The following is an 18,269-nucleotide window of genomic DNA, read 5'->3' on the forward strand; positions in this document are numbered from 1 at the left end:
TCTCTTAGCTCTACCTTTCAAATCCCTACCTGTCTTCTAACCAATACTTTCCATGTACAGTAGTTGATAGCTTTAAAAAATGGAAAACAAAGTGAAACAAAGCACCATGTCACTCTGCTTAAGTCTTGAATGCCTCCTAACTGCCTGTCACATAAAAAGTTGTTGGTACAAACAGCAAATAAATTAACCCACTTTTACCTGGCCCTACCTATCTTTTCAGCCTCAACCCTGCCCACTTATCACTGAATATTTAACACTCTAGGAATATCACCACTGCGTACCACATCATGTTATGGAATACCACTACTGTAAGCCACATCATGTTACTTCTTATCTCTTTGCTTGAATCATGCTTGAACCATTTCATTCCTCTTTGAACCATTTCATTCCTTCATTCATCTTTTTTTTTGAGGGGTAAGATTATACTTTTGATAGAGCTTAAAATAAAAATTCAGAATCTGAAGGCCCAACAAGTTCAGCATCTGAGAGCTTTACACCTTTCATTACCAAGTAGTCAACTCCTGGGAGGGTGAAGAACTCCTGATTCAGGATCTGAGAGGAATTACTCTCCTGTTTCCTGCGAGGAAGTAGTCTCCTGTTTCCTTATCACTCCAGTGTCTTTTGCTTGGGGTCTAATGGGTGCTGTTCAACCTGACACAATGTATAAGGTTTGCAATCTACTATTCTAAGTGATAATACAGAGATGGATGTCACTAGCTGCCTATAAGAAGGAATGGGGGACATTCTTCAGAGAACAAGATATAAAGGAGGCAGAACTCCCAAGGGATAGAGTGGGGTCCTAGAGGTTACCCCACACAAGAAGACTTTTAGAAGGAAGACTGAAGGAAAGGTGCCTGTGCCCCAAGAGTCAAAACATAGGAGTACATTAGGAAGCAGTGCTTACTCTTATCCTATGAGACAGCTTTAAGGCAGCTCTGAGGCAGTGCACTGTAATAAATGTGGTGACATACACCACAATAACCATGAAACCCCAAAGGACGACCCCAAGGTATGTCACTGAAGAAGTCTGAGACCACCCATTTCTTTCATGCTCTTCTCTCTCCCATCCTTGAGATGAATAAAAATGCATATAAACAACCTTGCTTTAATGAAAAAAGGGATAAAAAATAGCTTTAAACAACGTACCTTTGATTTTTTGTTCAGTGGCCTAAAATAAAAACAAACAAACAAAAAACAATGTAAATATGAAACTGAAAGAAATGGACTGTTATGACAAAATGTTCATATATTACTATAAGACATATATACCTTTATTAAATGAGGAATTTCTCAAACAGATGAACTGCACAGGAAAAGATATGCAAGGAAAGCATGCTTTTCCCACAGATGTGCCCCATTATCCCTGATACTGTGTTTATTAATTTTAAAAACCTACTTTTTGTGACACTAAGCATAGAAGACATCACTGTATGACAGTATATAATTTTTTAAATGGGAGGTACACTTTTCTCATGTCCTTTAAAAATGATTTTTATACAAACTGTCACCTTTACATTTAATGGATTTAATATATTTTGTATGTTTAAATGGCTTCAAAAATTGTTGCAAGTGATAAAAAGATGAATTAAGTTTTCTGTAAGAAAAGCTGTATGTAATCACTTTAGCCAAATTAGTAATAAAATTAACTCCTGGAGGTTAGGCTGCTATTGCAATTAAACTTAGTCAACCTTTAAGTACCTATGTATTTCTGAGTGGAAAAAAATTTCAAACTAATTTATCACTTCTGACACATCTGACAATCCGTTAAAATTACTGTCATCAGAAGCTGAACTGACATGAACTCTGCTTTCACTGCCTTCCAATGTCTGCTCTTCATTTTCTGACACCAAAACTGAGGAGAGGGGCTTGAGGACAGCAGGGTTGCCTCGAGGTGACTAGCTCAAACTCCCAAGGGCCTCAAAAAGAACCAGACAGAAAAGCCCAAGCAAAAAAATCAACCTGTTGATCAAAATCAATATTATGGGAATCCTGAAAATAACAGATACAAGAACAGGAAGGCAGGTGAGAAATGACTATGTAACTGAATAACCAGGAGTTGTTTCTAAATGGCGATAAAGCTTTTCTTAGGTGCCATGGGGCATAATTCATTTTGCTTAGTTATATGAAATTACTGTTATCAAAGATACCATTTTAAATTATACTATTATAGGTATATATGGTAAAAGCTATAGTAATTACCCTAATATTGAAGCCACACCAAACATTAATCTTTCCCCAGAAAGCCAGGGAGTCTTGATCCACCACCTAAGCGCTTTGCTAAGTTTTAGAGCACTAGTGAAATACAAAATAATGGAGGCTCATCTTTTACTCTATGGATCAAAATTTAAATTAAAAAAAAATTTTTTTTGATGGAAAGACAATGCCAAACAACCAGTCAACTAGCTAACAACACTTTATTTGTTTCTGGAAAAATCATTTTTAAAATCTGAGAGTAGAAAAACAAGTCTTATTAGACAGAAATTAGTATATGAATACTTTTAGGTATCAGAAATGTCTGTCAAACAATAAGATGCATAATCTTCTGAAGCCAAAGAATTAGCAGAAAATTTCTTTTACATGTTGAAAGGCTTAAAAAAAAAAATTCAGAACATAGAAACAATAACCACATGAAAACCCTAAGTAGGCCAGGCGCAACTCACGCCTGTAATCCCAGCACTTTGGGAGGCAGAAGACAGGCAGATGCTTGAGGCCAGGAGTTTGAGACCAGCTTGGCCAATATGGCGAAACCCCGTCTCTACCAAAAAAACAAAACAAAACAAAGTATACAGTGTTGCTCTTTTAGGCCTTACAACATAAAGGATATATGCTACAAAACTTCTTTGGAAAAAGTTGCTTCAAAACAATGGTCAGCCTCATTCAGTATTCTGTCATCTACAGAGAATGGCCCCATGGAGACACCTAAGGTGTGTCTGCCCCTAAGAACCAGATTTAATGTACAGAAGGAATGAAAGTAATATTACAGAAACCAAGAGCTCTTCATGGAATAGGAAGAAACAGAACTAAGAGTTCCACTTCTTTAAAACAGATTTTTGCGGGCTGGTCTAGAGACCTAGTACATTACTCAAATTATTAAAAAGAATTTTCGAGGTGGGGTCAGTCATTTTAAGAGTAATTGTCTGCACTATCCAAAACAATAGCCACTAGCCACATGTGGCTACCGACCACTGACTGAAATGTGGCCAGTCTGAACTGAGATGAGCAAATTACACACCAAATTTCTAATATTCGGTATTTTTAAAAGAAAAAAAAAATGCCTTACTAATAATATTTTACACTGACTACATGTCAAAATAGTAACTTTTTAGCTATATTAGGTTACATAAAATATATTAAAATTAATCTTGACTGGTTGTTTTCACTTTGAAATGATCTGATCATTTAAACCCTCTGGGTCTCAGTTTCCTAATCTCTCAAATGGACAAAATAATTGTCCTGCTTACCTTTCAGGGTTATTAGGAGGGTCAAATAATAAAATGTGAAAGTTTTTTTTGAAAAACTATACAATACCACTTCAAATGTGAAGTATCACTGTAAATCCTCTCACACAGATAATTAAAAGATTCTGGCCAATCTAGAAGCAAAATGATTTCCATTTTTAATATATTATTCTTTAAAAAAAAAATCTGAGCCATGGTTCCACAAGCAATGATCACAACTGCCTCCTTCATTACTGAAGAGAGCAGTGCAGTGGCAGAGCACAACACTCCACTTGCTTTGCCTGTCAGGCACTGCTTGTCCCAACAACATGGTCCTGAAGCACACTTCAGTGGTTAAGACCTCAGGATCTAAAGCCTGACCGCCTACCTGGCTCTGCCACTTACACTGTGTGACCATGGTCAAGTGTGTTAACTTCTCTAAAGCTCAGTTTCCTCATCTATAGAACTGTGGCAAAAACACCCGCCTCAGAGTTGTAAGGTTAAAGGGATTTAACTCATATAAAAGCACTTAGGACAAAGCCTGACGTACAGAAAGCATCCAGCAGACATCAGCTGCTGCTGTGGCGCTGGTGGTTGCTATCTTCAGCCCTACCTGCCGGTGCTTTGGCTCAGTACCAGCTCTCACTGTTGGAAACAAGCTGACTCTACATTCATCCCGTGTCCAGGTCTTGTTTTTCTTTTTTTCTAATCATCTACAATGTCTTAACAGTGCCAAGTATTATAACCTGATACTAAGAATAAATAATTAATCTAGTTCAATTCACTGATTTTAAATGAGATACCTAGTGCTCAGAGAGCTTTCCTATGACTTAGCAATCACCACTCAGTCTAGAATCCAGATCTGTTAACTAAAATGGGTTTTAAAAAAGAGGAAAAGAGAAGTGTAAGGTGCAACAAGGGGCAAGACTGTAAGAGAACACCTAACTGCCCTTGATGAGAGCACAACTCAGGCCTGGTCATGTTACCACCAAGGTTACTGAGAAAATTTACTAATGAAGCTGCTGAATATGATCCTCAAAAATGGCAATAAAGCTGGAAGCTCTCTAAAACCTAGGTCTCATTTAAACTTGAATTTAGTATACTTAAGTCAATAACACCTATAAAAATCCCTTCAGCTCTTAACACAGTAACAGCAAAAAGTCCATGGATGTTGAAACATTCTCAACACCATAAGATCCCAACTTGTATTGTTGGTTCCCCTTGGCCCTCAACCATTATATGCTTTCTAGGAACTACAACTGCATGCTTAAAGTAAAGGCTACACTAAACTATCCCTCTATAATTAACCTATTTCTCAATCTCCATTTTCCTCCTCATTACATTTCCCTTAAGATCCCTTCAAGAAATTTCTTCTAAAAACAGAACCTGGAGAGAAATCCATGGTAACCTACTGCTACTACTGTCACCCCTCTCCTTTTTTTAAAGTATAGAACCTACATTTCCATGCTCTATCAAATTATTTTCTAAGCCCAAGAATCAGAAAATAACAACCCTGGTTCTTAGATATGAAACAGAAAAGAGTGTTATACATAATCTTTGATTAAAAGGTTTTTCAAAAAATTTTAAAAACAAAAGTCATGGGTCTCCATGTTAATTACAAACGTATTGGGGCTGAAATATAATAAAAATCACCGTTTTTAACGTGAAAAAGCTCTTTTAAAGAATCTAAATATTTAAATTAATATTTAAATGACAGAATAATAAAAACTATCATAATGAAAATACTGTTGAAGGCCTTGATGGTGTCTAATTGTTTTTATAGGAAGTTATGTTATCTGGCTTTTTATTTAAAATAGAAAATAACCCACGGTGTTAATTTAAAAAAAAAAAAACCACAGTGGCTACTGGGGACTATTAAATGTATGCATTTTCAGTATTCATGGCATAAGAACCTATTTTATGCCCTATTATAAAAATTATCACAATATATTATTTCCCAATTTTAAAGTTCACCTTTATATGACAAAAAACAAAGCAACGTATAAGCTAATGTTCTGCATGAAAAGGATAAAGTCATGGCACAGGGTTTTGGCAAAGCACCAGCTGGAGGAGAGAAATTTCAATTATACTCCTGGTTCTGTCACCATGATGAAACCAAGGTCAATCACTTAATTCATTCTAATGCTTAGGTTCCTTATATTAAAGATGAACAAATGTATTAGAACAGATAATATCTGGCCTTTTCAAAAATAAGAAAATATAAATTACATAAAATAGACTTTTTACTGTAGTGAGTTTATATGCTAACATTTATATAAATGGGCCTGCCCACCTGGCTCATGTAGATATCTGCCTGGATACACCTGCTGGCTCCTACTAGAGACAAAAAAAACAGTTCCAGGAAACCTGTCTTAAAAACCCTATGACTCACAATTCCTCATATGGGCTATAAAGAGTGCCATTTGGGGGTTTTCTTTTCTTTTCAAGAGCTATCTGGTAACACTCTAAGGAAATACCAGCTGTCCTCACTTCACCAACAGGTTGTATTCAAATTCAGTTGTAAGCTGATTACTTGAAATTTGGAGAACAGTCTAATTTACAGTAGTGGCCTAGCCTGCTAAACTTAACATTTATTAGAGGTATTAAACCTTCCTTTATATTGTGTTCATTGGGCAGATACTATTGATGTGTCTATGAGACACACAGGAATACCCTATCAGTGCCGAAGATCTGGCAAAAGGAGGAAAAACTTCTTATATCCCTAAGCTTCTGATGATGGTTCTAGTAAGGACATGGTTGAGGTGAGAGACTGGAACCACGGGGTGAGACAGGAATGAAGTGGGCAACAGTAAGAAAAGCTGTCACTTCAGATTTGGTGAGAAGTCAAATGGCACAATAATCACCATTCATGTGTTAGAGGCTTATTTATAAGCTGCCTACACATAAGTGACCACCTATACTGACTTGGTGATTTAGAGATTTAATTTATACAAGAATGTAAAGATGTACTTGTAACAAGTAGGGCCATTGCTGTATATGTTACAATTTAAAATTATATTCACAAAAACACAATATTTAAAGATATCATTCAAGTGACCCCTTTCTTAAAATTTCTCAGTAAATAGAATAAATTCCAAACAAATACACTTATATATTGTCTTAGGCCTCTTCTCTAGCCATTTCACATACATTCTGACTTATCAGCGAATTCTTGAACTCCTTAGACACAGGGACCAACAGAACCTAATTCAACACTCAGATGCTTGCCAAACTACTGAATCTACATAAAGTATACCCAAGCATCCTTTTCAATAAACCTCTTAAGTTTCTTAGAAGCTCTTTTCATTGGGCAAATGGCCTTTCACACCATGGAACAAGAGTCTGATAAGCCTTTACCCCTTTACCTTTACTCAGACTTACAGAGGACACAACTTTCTCATAAGAAATCCCGAGCAATGACCAACCAGACTGCAAAGACTGTCCTACATAAACAGCCTCTGACAGAGGCCCAAGGCATCGGTCAATGCCAAATCATGAGAAGCCTACCAAAACCCTAACCATTTCATATACCTATGCATCCCTTCCCAGGCACCCCTAAGAGCAACCAAAAGGCAGGTGTCTAGGGCCACATCATCTCCTCTCATCTCATACTTAATTCTCCTCCCTAATACTTGCTGATGACACCCCTAGGCTCAGGACATGTAGAAATGAATTATTTATCATTTCCCCTTTCCTTGTATCCCCCAGCCTGATTAACTCCTCTCAAATGTAGTCACTCATCTGGAACCTGCGAATCAATGTAAGTTGACTCTCCCTCTATATCCTTTAAACAAAGTCTGGGGGTTACTTTAATAGTCCCTTCACCAGTATTTCACACTCTGGTATCTACCCCTTCTAATCCAATTCCACAATTTTCCAAGGTAAACATACTAAAATACAAATTTTTATGTCACTCTACTAAAACATTTTCAGCATTTTCCCCAAAGCCCTGAGAAAACCTCCTAGCCTTTCCTAGCTCAACTCTTCAGAGTTCTACCCTTGGTTCCCTCCCTTTCCCCCAAGCAAAACCCATCCTTTAACACATACAGGTTACCATGTATTTCTGAGTTTTCACTGTTTGGAATCCTTTTCTATTCTGCTCCTTATTCACCTAATTTCAACTCTAAGGAAATTTCTCTGTTCCTCTGCCCCATCTCAGCCTGAGTTACGCACCTCTCTCTCTGTACTGCAACAGTTCCCCATAAATGCCTCACCTGCCACTTTTATAGCCTGTGTTTTCCCCTATTAAATAATGTGGACATAAGTATCTTGCTATAGTCTACATTCAATTCCTAGCACAATGCCTGGCTCAAAAGAGGCATATATAAGAAATCAAAATAATTTTTCATTAGAATAGAGAATTGAAACAGTAATTTCACTAGGTCTTTTAGAACTTTTTAATGTCTTGAAACCTTGACATAGTAGGAGATGAGTGCCCATTTAGTTAACTATTATCAGCTTTTAGTATTAACAATTTGGAAAATTTTTAATAATTACAGATTTAAAAAATTTTTTTAACTTACTTTGCATTTAGTTATAGTTTTCTATACTACATTAGCTAGTTTAGAATTCCCTTGCAGTAAACAATGTCCTAGGTTTATTTTAAGGTTAATGTACACTGCAAACTTTAAAAATCAGCCCAGGTACTAAATAAAGAGGGAAAAAGAAACTGACACTTTACTTCCTATTGTGTCTATTATGTTTTCCTTTAATACTCTATTTCTATATTACATATAATAACACTTAATTCAACCCTCATTTAACAAAACACAAGGAAACTAAGGCCCAGAGAGGCTAAATAAAATTTAAGGTCACACCATTCTATGTGCTATGTGGGAGAGTGAGATTTCAAATCCTCTCAACTTGGCTACAAATTCCATGCTCTTCCCACTTATAAAATGATATTATTATGAAACACCTAGGAACAGCTATTTGAAAGATAAAGATCTACAAAACGTACTTACCTTTGAAAAACTATTGGCAAGATTAATAACTACGCATTAAATTGTACAAACTCAGCAAGTTACTTTGTATGCATATTCAAAGACATTAAATATTAAAATGAATCTCCATTAAACTAAAACATTAAATCAAATAAATGCCTTAAAAATCTGTAAGAGTAATTTTCTTTTTAATTCTATGTTTAAACTGCTTAATATAAATAGTTTATACACATACTACCTTCTTTTGAGCAGCTTCCTTCTTTTTCTTGTCGTCTTTTTTCTTTTTCTTTTCTTCCATCAACTGTTCTTCTTCTTGCACTAAATCCCTGAACCACACAGTTGCAATTAACTTTCCCAAAATGTATTGAAAGATAAAAATAATGTTGCATACAGGTTCATTTTCATTTTTTCACTCTTATTAGAAGACATGGCAAATTATTATTTTATCATTCACTGAAATAAAACACAACTTGCAACCTAACCCTAACTATATAGCCACTATATGGTACAATTCACTTTAATAAGCCACAAGTAGTACAACTTTTATCTCAATATCGTATCAAGGAAGACAACCTAAAATTAGCAAATTTTACATTGGGAAACAAGCAATTTCCTCCAATCCTAGAATGTAAACTTCATTTAAGCTGGAGTTACCTTGCTACTGGCCCCAAGTATCAATTAGTAGCTAATGGCAATGCCTGAGACCTCCTCACAATCCCCTCTCACCTAGGTTTCTGGAAGCTACCTTTAGTTTTCCTTGCCCTAAATAGCTTTGTAAATATTTTTAGAACATAACTTAATAATCTTAATAATAAATAGGTGACTTGTATTTCAGCATTACAACAATTTCATATTCCACAAACATTACAAAGTATTCTATCAATTCTTAGGAAACAATAATGTACTCTTGTTTGTTTTGAGACGGAGTCTTGCTCTGTCACCCAGGCTGTAATGCAGTGGCGTGATCTCTGTTCACTGCAGCCTCCGTCTCCCGAGTTCAAGCGATTCTTCTGCCTCAGCCTCCCAAGTAGCTGGGACTTTACAGGCGCCTGCCACCATGCCTGGCTAATTTTTGTATTTTTAGTACAGACAGGGTTTCATCAAGTTGGCCAGGCTGGTCTCAAACTCCTGACCTCAAGTGATCCGCCCACCTCGGCCTCCCAAAGTGTTGGGATTACAAGTGTGAGCCACCGCGCCCGACCTATTAATGTATTCTTCATATTAGTTTGTTTAAATTTTTAAAATCTCGAACAGTTAAAGTTGTCAACAGAACTTCTGGTTCAGGATTTCAAAGTGACAGATTGGGCAAATGTGTTTCAGGAGACAGGTTATTACCTTTCAGGGAAAAAGGTTATTACTTTTTTATTCTATTCAAAGCTGATAAGCAAAAGCAAAAGCCATCCCACCCAAGAATAAACACAAGAGCAGTCTGAAATGGATGTTTTAGGTACCACCCTTTCTGGTGGAGCTCTAGAGAGGTTCCAGAAGATCAGAGCAAGCAAGCATGAGGCAAAAAGACTGTCTAAGGAATAGAAAAGCCATAGCTACTCAACCCCTCCCACCCACTTTCTATTCAGATGCCTACACGGCCAACAGGTAGTAGCTGCTTCTAAATGCAGCCTAAAGCCAAATAAATACTCTCTAAAGAAACAAAACCTTCCACAGGAGTCTGTTAGGTGCTTGAATGGGTTTGGTTGTCCCAGAATAAAGCCCATCTTATTGGAGGCTGCTGCCACTCCCTCCATCACACAGTAAAGTAAAGCCTGCCAATCAACACCCTTCACACAGATCAGCCTTCCCATTCACGGAAGGAGTCGACTGGGCAAAGAAACCTTTGCAAAGGTGGAAGAAATTCACTCCAGCTACCTATAGTCATCACCCTAAAGTCTAGACCCTAAACCTTCACTCATAATATCAACAACCAAAATCACCAGTCACCCAAAGAAAAGCATCACACAAAATGAAAATACCTAACTCTGCCCTGAGGAAGTTTTCCAGAGAGGACACTAAGAATATCAGGCAGACAAGGAGAGGTTTGGAGATATGAACTAGACATTTGGGAAGCTGCACATTATTTATCCAGGCTGGAATGCATATGGCAGTAGGGATGTCGAAGAAGATAAAAGGAGAAAGATAGGCAAGTGTCTAAGAAACTGGAAGGGGTTGCTACGGGTGCACTGCAATGAGATTAAACAAAATTTAAGTTGGCTTTGCTGATGGAACGGACTGAAGAGAGATGCAGACACTGAAAAATGAAATGAATGACATTATGCACAATTGATAAAAACTTAGTAAAGTATAGGACTACTAAAATCAGCTAAAAGGATAACTGGAAGAAGAGCATGATAACTGTTGCTATATTTCGCTGTCATTTTGTTACAAGCAGAACTGTCATGTGGCTAATGGAGTAATATAACAGATTCCTGCCAACTGTGGCCGTGACTCACTCCTCTCTTTTGAATTCTGTGTGCAGGAGGTAGTAAGACTGAACAAGCTCACTCACATTACAAACCCAGGGAAGGCAAGGAGCAAGACAGTCACAGCATATGAGAGCAGCAGAGTAAAATCAGTAAACAACGGCAACTAGATTACACCACTGTCACGTTACCTACCCCGAGACACGCAGAAGTCAAGATTAAAAGCTGATTACTAGCTCAAAATACTTAATCTTCTTCAGTCTCTTGTTTCTTCATGAAAAAACTGGGGACAAATGACCATACATGTCAATGTCTTAGTATTTTTACAAGAATTAGGACTGCTTACTTAGCACAAAGCTTATCTAGTAAGCACTCGATTGCCTAGTCATGAACCCAACTCACCAGTCCTCAGTGGCACCCAAAAGGTTGTCTTTACCCTACTTGTGTCAAAATATCACAGGTACTTGGGTACTTATTCAGAAACATGTAGCATCTGCAGCATTTGTTCTTCATGTTCTGCTGTGAATTACAGACATGTCCTTTTCTGATCTTCTATGTCACTATAATTTTACTCCATCTATTGGTCTCTATCTGGAGTATTTTGTCCTTTCTCAAACTTCATTTTCAAGACTTTCTGATGAGGTTACTAGCAAGTGTTTTCCTGGCCAAAAATATCCCCCTTAGTACTTAAAAGATGTACCACACATTTCTTCTCGAGGAAATATCACAATATCAGTTGATACTGTAAGCACAGAGAGGAGTAAGTTCTGTTCTTCAACACCATCATCACAGCCAACCAGTCATACCTTTTCCCATATCTCCTCCTTCAGAAAGCCAACTGAAAACAACAACAACAAACAAACAAACAAAAAAACTTGTGCCCAAACACGTCAGCTTCCAGGAGTTAAATGTTCATAGAGACTCAATTAAGACATCTGACTATATCATTTACCACAACTATCAAGAGGAGTAAGGGCTGATGGATCTGAAAGGCCTAAGTGGGCCACTCTGTTTGATGCACCTGCCACCAAGACAACACTCCAATTAGCAATCATTCATGCCCTGAAGGCTACTTTGCAGGATACCTCACATCTGTAAGTTCTATGAATCTACCTCGTCTGTAAAAACCAGACTCCCCTTTTATCAGAACTTGACTTATGTCCTGCATCTCATGTATAAAGCCTTTGAGGTGGCTGTAAAAGTCAATGACACTGAGGGAACTTTCTAGGAAGATGGAAATGTTTTCTAACTTGATTGGAGTGGTAGTTACAAGGGTGTATACGTTTCTCAAATCATTCATCTATACACTCAACATTTAAATGTTACTGTATGTAAATTGTATTTTAAAGTTGATTTCATACATTGACTAGGGGAAATACAACATCTGGATCTGAAAAAACAAACAGATCAAGATTAGGATGGTACATTACACACAACAAATCAAGCTAAGCTTCAAATTTTGCCCACATCTTTCAGTAGCCACTACAAATGATTTACTTGTACTGTTCAAGAATGCGTTTCTGGCCGGGTATGGTGGCTCAGGCCTGTAATCCCAGCAGTCTGGGAGGCCAGGAGTTTGCGAACGGAATGGGCAACCTAGTGAGAGTCTGTCTCTATTTAAAGGGCCTATCAAGGCGGCAGGGTACACCTGGGGGTGAGAATGCCCCTTCCTATTCTTGTGCTTCCTGACACTTGCTGGTCAATTTTTCCCACATTCCCAGCACTGAATATCATTAAAATTAATCCCTTCTGAAGGGTACTCTTGTACACGCTATTGGAAGTATGTATGAACTAGCACTAAGCTTCTAGTGAGCAATTTGGAAGTATCTATTCACAACGAATTTTTAAATGTCACTATCTTATAATCCATCAATTCAAATCTAAGCCTCTGAAAAAGGAACTGTGCAAAGACAGACACTGCAGCATAAAATCATAACCAAAAACCAATCAATAGGGAAAAGTTAGATTATCCTGTAATCACACCAAGGAATATTACACAGTAATTTTAAAGTGGGGCAAGGGGTAGATTTCCATGGTGTACAGAACCAGCTCCCAATAGAAACCTCAAGCACTAAACTTATTTATTTACTTAAGAGATGAAGTCTCACTCTGTTGCCCCGAGCTGGAGTGAGGTGGTAAACTCCTGGGCTCAAGCAACCCTCCTACCTCGGCCTACCAAAGTACTGGGATTACAGGGGTGAGCCACTGTACTCAGCCAGGAAACATGATTTTTTTGTAGGAAAAAAATTTCTACAATTTTGTAGGAACAACTGAACACATTTGAAGAAAACAAGCAAATATTTGGTACAGGTTGTAAACAAGAGTAGTGAAAAAAGACAGGTGTAAGAGCTGTTTCAACTGTGGAAGGCTTTATGGAGCAGTAAGAAGTTGATTTGGCTCTTGCAAAAGAGGCAAGATTTTTTAGGAGCACAGAAAGGTGTGGGCACAAGTGAAGTATGGAGACTTGTCAGCATGACAACTGCAGGGACCAGCACTGACTGGAATTGAAAAAGGGAGGGAAAATGTTGGGTAAGAATAGACAATAAATTGGCAAAAACAGGGTGAGAAGACTGTTGCGAAAATCTCAGTGAATGTGTAGTTCCCCAAACTACCACGGTGGCAGTGAAAAAAGAAAGCAAAGAATAAATCTGAGATAATTCAAAATATCCTAACAATTAGCTGGGGGTGGTGGTGCGTACCTGTAGTCTCAGCTACACGGGAAGCTGAGGCCCAAGAATCAACTGAGCCTAGGAGTTGGAAGCTGCAGTGAGCTATGATTGTGCCACTGCATGCCACCCTGGGCGACAGAGGGAGAAATGACAATAATGGGACAAGGGGTTAGGTGTCTCTATTTTGCTATAGGAGAGAGAAAACAGAAGGCAACTTTCCTGAGGGCCTATCAGTCAGCAACACACCACAAGCCAGCCCATCCTCACACACAAGTCAGCCCATCCTCACACAGAAGCCAGCTCATCCTCAATAGAAGCCAGCCCATCCTCACACAGAAGCCAGCCCATCCTCACACAGACGCCAAATGTACGTTACAAGCTAGAAATAAAAATACACTTCACATCTTCTGCCAAAAAACATTGTTCTCCTACTTTCTCCCCTGCAGATCCCACCTTCTTCTATTTCCTTCCAGTCTTCCTCTTTTCCCATTTGATTGCCACCCCCCATTCCTTTTCTCATTTTTATCCTCCTACCTAAATTAATCACCAAAACCAGTCTAGCACTACACAACAGGAAGTCACTAGTAACCTTCAAAACTATAGAATTCACCAGACAGTAGAGATGAAGACTGAACTGGAGTAAAAATAGGTAAGGCAGTTGGAGATTTGGATCAGTTTTTCAAAAGCTTCAGCTGTAAAATGAACAGAATAGGATAAAATGAAGAAGTAAGGAAAACTAACAGTTATCTGGAAGTGGAAAGGGGTCATCGTATCGAAGAGTGGGGAACATGCTATTTACAATAACTGACAATTATCCGCAAATACAGTAGTTAAATAAAATGGATACATCCTTAAAATGGAATATTATGCAGCTGCAAAAGAAAGGTCTCCTCTACATTCAGATGTGAAAGGATCAGGAAGGCTTAAAGTTAACTGGAAAAACAAAACAAAATCTAAGGCTCAGTGTGCTATCTTTTTGTGTTGGGAGGGATACTAATATATATATTTACATGTCCTTGTATGTACATAAAGAAATTCTGGAGATATATACATATACAAATTAACAAAAAATATATATTTGTGACAGAGTATGACGAGAAAAGAGGACAACAGACAGAGTGGCAGCAATGTTGTATATTTCTTAGCTTAGATTTAGCTGGCATGTCTTCCCCTTAGGAACGAACGAGAATAGCATACAAACAGACAGCAGTAAAGATCCAGATGACAGTATGGATCTCAAAAAGTGGGAAGTTGCGCTTGAAAGGGGCTTCTACTAGCACCGTAATTTGAGCAATAAATTATGTTAACAAAAAATTACAAACAACTGAATAAAATAAGAACCCATGGGTCCATACTGATATGAATGAATGACTGAGTGAGTGAATGCGGAGAAGTACCAAATCTTACAGTAAAATATCAACTAATGTAAGAAGAATGGTTGACTTTAAAAATCACTGTTTGGCCCTACTGATTAAGGCAAGCACATTGACGAGAAACAAGACATGTACATACTCTCACTAAAGTATCTCCCAACAACTGTGTTATTAATTACAAGGGGAAAAATACTAACTTAACAGAGATGAAACCTGACAGAGACCACCTTACCCAAGCAGCTGAAGTTAACCATCACCAATAATGGGATAAAAGGATATCAGGCAGCTCCTGACATGATGTACTGAGAACACCCATCAGTTCTGCACTATTCCTGCCAAAATAGCATAACCTGATCAGGTCATAAGGAAATACCAGACAAATACAGACTGAGTGACATTCTACAAAGTAACTAGCCTGTATTCTTTAAAAATATCAAGGTCCTGAAGAACAGAAACTAAGAAACTTCCAGAATGCAGGACACTAAACAAACATGAAAACTAAATGCTATTTGTGATCTTGGATTGAAGACCTGACCAGGAAAAAATAAATTTTGTTTGGCTCTAAAGGGAATTATTGAGACAACTGGCAAAATTTGAGTAAGATCTGTAGATCTGCTATTAAGACTGTGCCAATGTTACCGTGCCCATTTTCATAATGGTACTGTAGTTACCAAGAAAATAACTTTGACTAAGTGTTTAGGAGTAAAGGGGTATCATGTCTGTAAGTTACTCTTAAATGGTAAAAATTAGTATGTATAAAAAACAGAGGGAATAAAGTAAATGTGATTAAATGTTAATATGTGAGAATTAAGGGTTAAGGATATTCAGAAGTTCTTTGTTCTATTCTTGCATTTCTCTACATCTGAAATTAATCCAAAATAAAAAGCTCTGCAGGGCACAGCGGCTCATGCCTGCAATTCTAGCACTTTGGGAGGCCAAGGCAGATTGCTTGGGCCCAGGAGTTCAAGACCAGCCTGGGCAACATGGCAAAACCCTCTCTCTACAAATATAAAAAAATTAAGTGGGTGTGGTGGTGCATGCCTGTAGTCCCAACTACTCAAGAGGATGAAGCGGGAAGATCATTTGAGCCTGGGAAGCAGAGGTTGCACAGTGAGTCAAGATCATTCCACACTGCGCTCCAGCCTGGGTGACAGAGTAAAGCCCTTTCTCAAAAATAATAATAATAAATTAATTAAAAGCTCAGATTGAGGAAAGTTAGTGAGTTTAGAAACTTAGAAAATAATAGATACACCACCATAAGGACAAAAACACTTACAATTTACAAAGGATTCTGAGATATTATCCATTTTGAACTCACAACCTTGAAACATGGCACTGGTATTATTCCCCTTTGACAGTTAAAGAAATTGAGGATCAGAAAGTCCTAATGGCTTGTTAGATGGTACAAGACTGTGGTAAGGTTGACCCAAAACTCAGTCTGCTAAATCTACCCACCCAAATCCTACTTTCTTTTAAAGCTTAATTACTAGTTCCTTCATGATTCTTTCCAATCCAAACAAACCTCACCCTTGACCTCTAATTAAACAATACTCATTTTCTAATTATTTTATTTTATTTGAGACAGCATCTTGCTCTGTCACCCAGGCTGGAGTGCAATGGCTCGATCTCTGCTCACTGCCACCTCCACCTCCCTGGTTCCAGAGATTCTCCTGCCTACTTGTACAATACTCCTGAGCAGCTAGGACTACAGGTACCTGCCACCACACCCAGCTGATTTTTGAATTTTTAGTAGAGACAGGATTTCACTATGTTAGACAGGCTGGTCTCAAACTCCTGACCTCAGGTGATCCACCTGCCTCGGCCTCCTAAAGTGCTGGGATTACAGGTGTGAGCCACTGTGCCCAGACATTTTCTAATTATATTAGATGTTAATCTCACTCTTCCAAATAGGACTAATTACTGCTCTGGGGACAAAATACAGTCCTACTTGTACAATACTCCCTGTCGCTGGGCACTCTAATTAGATTCCAATTCCTCCTTCCTTGCCTTTACTAACACTGTAACCCCAACACGACTGCCAAAAATGCACTCTTTTAATTCTTACTCTTACCCATATGTTACTTCTCCTTTAAGGACCAGTTTAATTCCAATCTATTCAAACAAGCATTTCCTAGGCAGCATAGCATGCAGTGAAAACCCCTAGGTCCAAATGTCAAATAGAAGTGGTCTTAACCTCAATTCCACCATCTATGTGTGTAACCTTAAGCAATTTGTTTTATTTCTCTGAAGCCTTCATCATCTAATTTATGAGACGTCTCAAATTGGACCTCCCTCAATGGGTGGTTGTGAAGATTTAATTGGGTAATGCAGATGAAGTACTTAACAGATGCACATAAAAAGTGTACACTGGGACTAGGTGTGGTGGCTCACACCTGTAATCCCAGTGCTTTGGAAGGCCAAGGTGGTAGGATCACTTGAGGCCAGGAATTTGAGACAAACCTGGGCAACATAGCAAGACCCTCTCTCTACAAAAATTAAAAAATTAGCCAGGTACAGTGGCACATGCCTGTAGTCCCAGTTACTCAGGAGGCTGAAGCACAAGGATCACCTGAGCCCAAGAATTCAATGCTATAATGAGCCACAATCATGCCACTGTATTCCAGCCTAGGCAACAGAGCAAGAACATGTCTCCAAAAAAATAAATAAATAAAATGTAAAATGTGTACACTAATAGCTAGCCATGAGAGACTAGGTGCATAGCACTGCACTAAACTAAGGTTAGGATGCAAAGAAGGTTGCAACCAAGGCCGGGCGCGGTGGCTCAAGCCTGTAATCCTAGCACTTTGGGAGGCCGAGACGGGCGGATCACGAGGTCAGGAGATCGAGACCATCCTGGCTAACACGGTGAAACCCCGTCTCTACTAAAAAAAAATACAAAAAACTAGCCGGGCGAGGTGGCAGGCGCCTGTAGTCCCAGCTACTCAGGAGGCTGAGGCAGGAGAATGGCGTAAACCCGGGAGGCGGAGCTTGCAGTGAGCTGAGATCCGGCCACTATGCTCCAGCCTGGGGGACAGGGCAAGACTCCGTCTCAAAAAAAAAAAAAAAAAAAAAAGAAGGTTGCAACCAAAGGAGGAAGTGTATACAGTAGCAAATAAAACTGAATACATAAAAACAATTATTATAGCACAATGCAGAATTAGGTGGATGCAAAACCAACAGCTAAAGGTCCCAGATTGCAAACCAGAGCAAATCAGGTACCATGTACCAAAAGAGAACCAAGGTATCAAAAGATAAATCTATAGACCAATAACCCTTATGAATACAAACATAAAACTCCTCAACAAAAGACTAACAAACCAAATCTAGCAACATACAAACAGGACTACACAAAGTAGATTTATCCCAGGAATGCAAGGTTGGTTTAACATGAAAATCAACGAAATACACCATGTTAATAGAATAAAGGACA

The 18,269-nt window shown here is 38.3% G+C and overlaps 1 protein-coding gene across 15 annotated transcripts in view; it reads right to left on the reverse strand.

Moving 5' to 3' along the window:
* TNRC6A (trinucleotide repeat containing adaptor 6A) overlaps window positions 1–18,269 on the reverse strand; it is a 212,807-nt gene that overhangs the window by 70,712 nt on the left and 123,826 nt on the right. For 5 of the 15 annotated variants that reach the window (XM_031658377.1, XM_031658378.1, XM_031658385.1 and 2 more), the window contains 2 exons: window positions 8,619–8,706; window positions 1,147–1,168 (listed from right to left, as the gene is read on the reverse strand). The exons of 1 other annotated variant lie outside the window; for it this stretch is intronic. In XM_031658377.1, the coding sequence (XP_031514237.1) occupies window positions 1,147–1,168; window positions 8,619–8,706 (110 nt within the window). Of the gene's footprint in view, window positions 1–1,146; window positions 1,169–5,730; window positions 9,372–18,269 lie in introns of those variants that run through there. 9 more of the 15 variants (XM_031658386.1, XM_031658379.1, XM_031658382.1 and 6 more) reach the window with 5 other exon arrangements.

Source organism: Papio anubis, chromosome 18 (genome assembly GCF_008728515.1).
Source record: "Papio anubis isolate 15944 chromosome 18, Panubis1.0, whole genome shotgun sequence".
In the NCBI taxonomy this organism is placed as follows: Eukaryota; Metazoa; Chordata; class Mammalia; order Primates; family Cercopithecidae; genus Papio; species Papio anubis.